Raw genomic sequence first — 9,591 nt, forward strand, 5'->3', positions numbered from 1 at the left:
AATGTTAAAAGTGAATAAACTCTTTTGAGAGATGGATAAACTCTAATAAGAGGTGGGTAAACTCTATTTCTGAAAATTCAGAGGTGGATAAACTGCGTTTACTCGCGTTTAGCCTCCACTACATCCTAATTTGCGCTAATAGGCCTATTCCCAGCTCAGTAACAGAAAGGTAATATGAATGTAAGCTATACAATGTAGGCTATAGATATTTTATATCATATATAGCCTACACAACCAAGGGACGGAAGTTATCCTCTGAAAGCAGGGCATCTTCATATACTGTTGCGGGGGAGTTGCGTAAAGAGGTGCAGAGCGCGCACCTGTTTGCTTTTTTTGACTGACAGTGCCCAAGATCAGATGACAATACGTGAGTTGGATAATGTAGGCTAAAATATAAAGGTAGGTCTAAAGCAAACAATAAAGGACAATGTTTAAGCCATTGGACAATATTCAAAGAAAACGATCGCAAAGATATGCAGAATGAATGAAAGACCGGCGAACTAGACTACTTTTTCTGCAAAAACATAGCCTATCCTAAAAGAAACGTTACGCCTACATGACATATCACGCTTATAATTTAGTCCTCCGTTTTGTAGGCTAAATCAGCATATTACCCTGGGTCATATTGGAAACGTACAGTAGCCTATACTGTACCATAACGTACATGATTATGTTGTAGGCCTAGAGGTCTTTCCTTAGGTAGGCCTACCCACTTTTCTTTTTCTACAAAGTAGGCCTAAACATGCTAAATGTTGATTATTCACATTACTGCAAGCAAGAGGAATGAAAGTGAGCAGAGGACAATGGACATGGATGCATACGATCTCTTTCCAGAAAGCTTTGCTTGGAAAAAACATAATTAGTTAAGCTATTCGAATTGACGCATATAGTTAACATCAGATGGCATAGACTAGGCCTATATTGTACAATATAGGCTACAGCTTTTAGGCCATTGATTTCATTAAAACATATGCTAATGATATAGATGAGGGGGTGTTTACAAGGCGGAGACCTAAAACCATCCGGCTGCGCACAAGTTGACGTTCATTTGTGATGTATAATGGGCACATCTGGAAGGGTGTCGTACGCACGTTTTTTTGTGCGTACGTTCGTTTTCTCTGAATCACACGTACGATCATTTCAGAAATTATCTAAGATCAAATGAAGGATGGTTTCTACGCAACACTTGTATAAATGAGGCCCCTGGATCCATGAAATAACTGGCCTTTAAAAATAAAGATATGCCTTCCTCTATGGGAATTTAACGTAGGGGTGCGAATATGCCCCCTGTATTTTTTTTTTTAAGTATATTTTTTGGGCTTTTTATGGCTTTAATTGACAGGATAGTGGAGAATGACAGGAAGCAAGTGGGAGAGAGAGTCGGGATGGGATCTGGAAAGGACCACGGGGCGGGAATCGAACCCGGGTCGCCGGCGTACGGTGCAGGTGCCTCAGCCAGTCGCGCCATGGCTGTGGCCGCCCCCTGTATTTTAAGGAAGAACATTTATTTATTTATGATAGATTATTAATTAACGATTGGTGTCCTTAAAGGTTGGATATTTCCTCATTTTTTTACTTAAGGCGTTAAGATCAATTTCCAAAAGATAATTTTATATTCCTCTTTTTAGTCAACTTTAGCATGGGTTCAAATACTTATGGGCCTCACTGTACATAGATCTCCGTGTCGAGGTCACCAAGTACTGTCAGTAGCACTGTAGCTGCCTGGCTGCTTCTCTGCTGGCTGGCAGATTGAATGGAGAGGTTGTCAGATAGATGTGCCCAGGCAAATTCAAATGCACTCTGAGATTTGTCTGGTTCCAAGCTCAGTTACAATCCCAAATAACCTCAAATCCTCTTCCCTCAACATCTTTATTTATACACAATTGTATATAAAGCAGCTGTGTTTAAATGTTTTTTTACGACCAGCAGGTTGGGGGCAGTGTGTTTTTTTTATTTTATTTTCGAATGTTTTAAGTTAATAGTGTCCATGAACTTTCATTAATCCATTTCACTGAGGTTTAAAAATAATACAGAGGTCGAATGCCCTATTCATTCTTTAGAACAGGGGTGTCAAACTCATTTTGGTTCAGGGGCCACATCTGATCTCAAGTGGGCCGGACCAGTGAAATAATTGCAAAACATCCAAAACATCCACAGCTTAGTTTTTTTCAGTAGGCTATGCTTTACCCTTCAGCCTACATTTGTAGCCTACATAATCACAAGGGATATATTAGATTATTACACATTTATCCAGAGAGGCCAATGAAATTGAAATAAAATGCATTTCACTCTCATAAAAAACTGGTTTATTTTTATAGTTGAGTGGATAGGCTTACATTTTTCCATCTGACCACCTGAACCAACTCACCACACTAAACTCAAGTGGGAGCTATGAAGAAAGTTAACGTCCTGCCTTAAAAATGTAAATGTGCAAATGTATGAAAAATAAAATGAATTTAGCAAACATAAGTTAGCAGTGCATGAGCAATACGATCAACTGATACGATTAGGTTACATCAGATCAAATAATTTTGTATCCTGCACCCATTTCGGCCATTTAAATTGCTACTGGTCTGCCTTTTTTCTCCAAGAACTGTCCAATTTCCTCTCGTAGTTCAAAGAAACGCTTGAGTACGGCACCTCGGCTTAACCACCGTACTACAGCGTGGTATGGTAAGCCAGACAGAATGCCATTATCACTAAGAAAACAGTCAAACTGACGGTGAGTCAGACCTCGCGACCTGATTAAATTTACAGTTTGCACAACCACACTTTAGCATGATCCAAGTTTAGTGTTTTACAAAACAACACTTCCTGGTGCAAAATACAATAAAATGCCCAAACATCTTGTCCTCCGTTTGCAGGCTGCACTATGTCTCTGAATTTTGTCGCAACGCCTGCTTTTCTCCCGACAATGTAGCCAAACTGACAGCACAGGACCAGTCAACTCCGAACTTTTTTTTTGTTTTTTGGCTGCGCCTAGCGTCTGAATTGAGCATTTCGGTTATTTCTTTGAAAATTCATAACTCCTCACAGGAATGGGCTAGAGATTTTTTTTTTTTGACATCGTCAGAAATGTATATTCTGTTTGGCTCTGCAGGCACGGAGTGTGGATTGGAAAACCTAACCAAAGAACTGAAATGCTATCTGAGAGGAATGTGGCACCGCTGGAGTTTAGCCCCATTTTTTTATTCAAAGGTGTAGGCTATTAAAGCATGTACTGTATGCGACCGCAACAGACACAACAGCTGGACAGCTGGCTCTAGGCTCTTTAAAGCTTTAACAATAAGGCATGTTTGGAGAACTTTCAAGTCAATTCTACTTTTGAGAGAGCCGGTGCACAGAGGCAAATACAGTCAAGGTATTTACCATGTGTACCCATAGACTAAATAAAGTAACTAAAAAGATGGATTCACATTTTATTCTGTATATTTTTGTAGCCAGCTAATTTGCATCCTCACAGAGTCCATTGACTTGTGTCAGTGAGAACACCATGTAGTAACACCATGATCAAGTTGGCCTATAGGCTTAATTATTATGGAACACTTTAGTCTACTTATAATATTCTTCTATATACACACACTGTAGATATATTGTGTTGCAAATGCAAACACTCACAGAAAGACCAAGATGATGAAGTCATTGATTTATTTTAGCATAGACCAGGCCTACAGCCTCACAAAGTCATAGTATACAAGTCGGTTATAACCATAATAAATCCAGTAGCAGATTAGCTAAATTAACAGCAGAATCAGTAATGTAATTTATTGGATTGAAAAAAGAATATGATCTAATTTTAATACTTTTGGATTACTTCAAATCAACGATTGAAAAGTTGCACCTTACATGTACACTAATTTTTTTTTTTAACAAAGCCACATCATTTTCCCAAGTATTATTTTACTCTTTGTCCACATTTTCAATGATCTAAAAAACATATCTTCTTTTATGCTGGTGTTTTATGTGCTTGCACATTTGTTCAGCACTAGCAACAAGAAAAGGCTAAAGATAGTTCTGAAGTTTGCAAAGATAGTTCTGAAGCTGTTTACCCCTTTTTGGGGGGAGTTTGGCATCCGCAAGTATGGATGATTGACTTCACGTCAAGTTGAAACTGAAACTGCTCTGTCAGTAAGCTCCAGTATCCAAACAAGTGCCACATTTGATACTGGAATGTTATTTTGTAACGTTGTTTGTACATTTAGCCTACATGTAGTTAGAACTAGGCCTACTCCCGACTTCAAGCGCAAGTGTACATATGAAATGCCTAGATTTTAGGGTTGCTGCGCCCTTAAGTGCCTAACTGACCTTGAAATAGGGGAGTTCGACTTGCGGCAGATCTGTGCAGATCTGACTTGATGTGATGCATGCTGGGTTGAACACAATGCATACTGGGATAGACGCAATGCATACTGGTTAGAAATTCTGTCCGACTTCTGTCAGCCGGGGAGGGACTTACCACCGTGACACCATGTCACATGGTCTTAAAATATCGCGGGAGTCTTATGGTGCATTCAGAGCACCTCGGAATGACAAGGACCGCCCCCATGGCTACTTTGTTTTTCCGACAGCAAGTGTTCATGTGCTTTGCCATCGGAATGTGTGACAAACACGGATGCCACAACAAAGGTTAAAACATACACTCACTAATCCTAAACAAACAACTGTATTTGCTTAAAATATAGTGTAAGATGCTCGTGAAAGAAAGATATGCAGCTTTCAAGTGACAAAAACGGCAAATTCCCAAGTTCACATTAAAACTGTTGGACATGAAAGGCCACATGGACTACAAACGAACTACAACGTGACGACAAAAGTGATGACGAGCCCCTAACTGGGCAACTCTGTTAGCAAAATCTAGCCCCAGTTTCCGACCTCTGACTCACACATAAAGTGACGTGAAAGACGCGGAATGATGATGTTTTCACTCAGAGAAAGGTTTTTCCGAAGCCCATGAACGCTAGGTTAGCCTGCAGACAGATCTTGCAGTTGCCTTCCACGAGCTGCACGAGCTGAAACACGCCCTCATGACGTCAGTTCAAAGACGTGATAGGGCCATTTGGGAGGAATGTCCTCATGACGACTATGACTAGAGGCTCGTGCTGCTTCCTTATGTTGGAATATGCGAAAATAAACAGAAATCGAAGGGATACCTTCTTATACGTGATTTCTGCAACAATGGTAGGCTAGCCTACTGAAAACGTTTGGATATTCTGTTATTTTCTGCTGTTGGCTAAATAGATAGACACACATATAGGGAAAACACTTGATATTGAATTTATGTGCTACAATGCAGGCCTGTTAACTGTATGACAACAGTGGTTTATTTAAACTACATCATAAGAATTTATTTCGTCAGTCATCATGCTCATTTTAATGAGTAAGAATGAAAGTTCTGCTGTGTTTATTGCAAACAACATTCCGCGATATCTCCCGCGAGTCACGTCAGGCAGACTGTGGCCTTTCTGTCCGGGATGAGCTGCCCTCTGTTGTAGCTCCTCCCGGCTAGCCTCTGAAGATCACGTTTACGTAGAAAGCCAGACGAAAGTCAGACTCAGACAAGACGAACAAGCCTATTGACAGACTTAAGTCAAGGGCAGAATGTGCATAGGTTGAAAAGTGTGTAACTGCGCAGATTTGAGAATCACATTAGAGAATATGGCCAGTAGAAAACCAGAATCACTAATGTGAATAATCATGATCTTCACAATAAATCTCAATTGAATTAGGACATTCCAAACTTTGGACTGATAGATGGCATTACTATATTGAAAAAGTCCCCCACCCCTCGTCATGACCCCCTCTCCATCCTCCAGCAGGAGGTGCATCATGCAAGACCCGTTGGACTGGATCAGGTTCTGAAACATAGATGTAAAAACTGCCCTTTGTTACATGATTCTTTTACGTTATCTCAAACAACTGAATAACTGTACAAATGAAGTACTGAATTACATTTATTTTTTGCCTAAACACCCCTACAAATCAACACTGAATTACATTGAAGCTGAAGATATTACAAGTAGACCATACAGCTTTAGCATCATCATATTTGTAATAGTGACTTAACCTTGAGGTTAACGGAGATCACTGAAGTAAGAAGATGAGAAGAGAAAGCCCTGTGCCTGCCCAGAGGGGCCCTCTGCTGGTGGGTGGGGCTGCATTGCACAGGTGAGTATCACAGCATTCATTTGTGAAGGTGAAGTTCAGACCCATAGCATATTTCTCTCCCGTAAGACCACATAAGGATGAGAGGATGCAGCTCTTCTCATACAGTACAACCTTGATGTCTCCTGTTTTGCAATGAAGAAGACAAAGTGCAACACAAACAAACGTGTTTCTTGTTGATCATCAATACACACAGCATATTTCACAGTAAATATATTGCCTAATGTTATGAGGCCCAGTAAATCTCTCAAACCATAGGACTGATTCTTCTAAGGATCATTTGAAGAGTTCAGATGCAAAATCCTCTAAATCCGTCTGATTACTTTTCTTTTAAATGAACATTTTATCAAGCTCCTATAGGTTTTTGCTTACAAATTGATATTTCAGACCAGGAAAAAAAGAGTGGTATTTAGCGGGTTTTGAAGCTAAATTTTGGATTAACGTATACTATGTGTGGAGAGCATTCACTCACCATCGTTGTCGCATTTTCGATGGAGGTGGATGGAGGGTTTTCATTCTGAACTCTTCATATACTGTACTGATTCTCCAGTGACCTACTTTATTTCATTGTAACACTATATAATCTGTAAAACCTGTAATATTCAGTCTATTCTCTATGGGATTTATCATAGAATACAGTCACTGCCAACAATGTATTTGTCAAATTTTAGTCTGTTGATGCTATGCACTGTGAGGGCTGCACAAATTGGGGAAAATATCTATTTGTGATTTTTTTTGAGAGAGATATTGCGATTTGCGATATGATTTTTGAATGTCAATGAATTGATTCAGTTCAATATTCCAAATGTTTCTAAGTTGTGCCACTTCTCATTGGTGAGCACGGCTAGTGCATGAGAAGCACAGCACTCCTGATTATCTGTGAAGCTCAACAATCAGAAGTTCTCCCTCAAGCCCTCCTCAATTATGAAACATATTTTTTCCCACTATAACTGACATTACAAAAATCTGCCATTGTCATGATGTCAATATATGAATGTGATTGTTCCGAGTGAATTTTCAATGCATTAATTGGACAGCTTTTTTTTCTCCAGTTGTCAGTTTAAGTGGTCTTGTGTTCTAAAAACAAGGACATACTGTATGGTGGAGGATGCATACATGTGGGCAACCTGCGTTTACCTCGTTGTCCTACTGCTCTGCTTGAGAGACACTGGTGGCCTGGAGGACACTTCTGAGGGTACCGGATGCAGTTGAGCGGGGAAATAGCAGGAAACACACATGTGTAGCAAAACAGAGGTACTGCAAAAATGATAGGCAATACTACAAAATTCAGTGCTTTTCATCATGATACAACACTTCAGGTATTAAAAGATGTAGTTACACAACAAAAGTACACACACTGACTCATGTTTCTGTTGAACTTTCTATCTCTCTGACATCACTTACCCACAACTGGAAACAGAGAAAGAAGAATGAGGAGGCACAGAAGGCGAGACATAATCTCTTCGTTCTCTGGTCTCTCTGTGACTACTTTGCTGTAGAATGTAGAGTAGAAAAGTTGAACGCAGATCCTTGTTAGGTAGATGTTTTCCAGTTCCAGTTATCTGAAATCCCAAAGCTTGGTTTGAACCAAAAACCAGTGGTGTTTAGCTTTTCAGCTGTGCTGTCCTTAGTCTGTTTGCTCTTCTTGCATCAAATGTCCTGATGTGTGCTTTCTTAGTCCAATCGGTGATGATCCTCAAATGTCCCCACCCTAAGATGTGTAACTTAATTTTCATTCCAGCAATAGGAAGATGAATTTCAATGGGTATACTGTATGAGGAATTTACAGAGCCCTTCAACCATTACTGGTCTTCTGAAGCTAGAGCCTTTTTTGTTATTTGATGCAATTTATTAAAACAGTTGCACATAGAGCTGAACTGTCCATACATGTTTATACACACTAAAAAAGAACAGAGGACTGACTTTTGACTCTTCTCCAAAAGCAGCACAGTGAAGAGGCCTGATTGAATTTGTTAATAGAAGACGTGAGGAGGCTGAGAGGACTATCAGGTGATACGGTATCTTGTGATCTGGACTATCTTCTGGGCTGTCACTGTCCCCAGAGGAAAGTAAGGGTGTGTGATGCCATGATACTTTGTATTTTTCTCCTAAGTTAATATTTTACTGTATAGTCTATTTCACGTTTCATCATTTTCAGTGGTACATAGACAAAATATTACACCCATATGAACCATTCAACTCCAACATAGTAGTGTATGTCTGCTCCTTCCCTTTGATACTTTATAAACCTTCACAGCCTCAAGCCCCAAAACCTGACTGTTTCCATTCAGCCATAACAACATTAGTGAGGTCCATTTGTGTTACTAGGAAGAAAGGCTAGTGTTTAATGGGGTCGTGTCAAGTTCTTCCACTAAATTAGGGCCGCACATTCCTTTATGCACCTTTATAGGTGTTTTTCTAACATTTGACATGTTTTATACACTCCTTGCAACACAACATATATACGGGGCAGCCGTGGCCTACTGGTTAGCGCTTCGGACTTGTAACCGAAGGGTTGCCGGTTCAAACCCTGACCAGTAGGCACGGCTGAAGTGCCCTTGAGCAAGGCACCTAACCCCTCACTGCCAACACTCCCGTTTTTCTCGGGTTTTTCCTGTATTTCAAGGTCATCTCCCGTCGCCCTCCCGTTTTGTTATTTCTCCTGGAAAACTCTCAGAATATGCATAACCATCAAACTTCATTTTAAAATTACGGATACATTCATTTTTTCTGTTAGTCTGACATTTCCCAGGTTGCCAAATTGTGTATGAAATACACCCTACACATAACCTACACAATGACTTACTTTGAATAACAACCCTTCTGTAATAAAACCTGCCAACCCAAAACTCAAATAAGGAAGCGGGTGCACACTGTGCAGCCACTGAGTCTCACAAGAAAGTTGGCTAGTTGAATAGCCTAGTTTGTGAAATTGTTAGAGAAGAAATGTTATTATTCACATTATAAATGTTATTGAGTGTTGTTGTTAGGGATATTGAACATATTGAACATTCTCTAACCATCGTGATTTCGAATTGCTGCAGTTTTCAGCATAGAAACTCATTTTATTCTTTTCATGGAGAGCACTGCTCTATGCTGTTCTGGTGCTTTCTGCCTCTTAGTTGCTCACGCATGTTTTTGTGACGTTGCATAGAAATCCATGTATCAGTTGCAGAAATCACATACAAGAAGGCATCCTTGTACATTTTTGTATATTTCAAATATATTTTTTGTGGGTCTGCCAAGAGCCTAACTGTACGTACACACCGCCGCCGACTTGAGCTTCCAAAGATTCAGGAAGTCATTAATTTTCAATGGAAGCTGGCTTCTCTCAGCTGCCAGAAGCGGCAAATCTGTCGGCGTCGCATTTTGGGCGTCTTGAGCGTCAAGCGGAAAGTTGAAAGTCAGTCAACTTTATGGTAATGAGCT

The 9,591-nt window shown here is 40.0% G+C and overlaps 1 protein-coding gene across 1 annotated transcript; it reads right to left on the reverse strand.

Moving 5' to 3' along the window:
* Positions 1 to 6,081: 6,081 nt before the first annotated feature.
* Positions 6,082 to 7,965, reverse strand: LOC143119700 (sperm acrosome membrane-associated protein 4-like). The gene is made up of 4 exons (XM_076281317.1): positions 7,934 to 7,965; positions 7,567 to 7,655; positions 7,300 to 7,419; positions 6,082 to 6,287 (listed from the first exon to the last, which is right to left on the reverse strand). Exons 1-4 carry the CDS (start codon positions 7,963 to 7,965, stop codon positions 6,082 to 6,084), a joined length of 447 nt encoding a protein of 148 aa, XP_076137432.1.
* Between the last annotated feature and the right edge of the window lie 1,626 nt (positions 7,966 to 9,591).

The sequence above is a fragment of the Alosa pseudoharengus genome, unplaced genomic scaffold (assembly GCF_046254945.1).
Source record: "Alosa pseudoharengus isolate Yale_2024_CS ecotype anadromous, Long Island Sound unplaced genomic scaffold, YU_APseudo_1.1 YU_APseudo_1.1_scf_12, whole genome shotgun sequence".
In the NCBI taxonomy this organism is placed as follows: Eukaryota; Metazoa; Chordata; class Actinopteri; order Clupeiformes; family Clupeidae; genus Alosa; species Alosa pseudoharengus.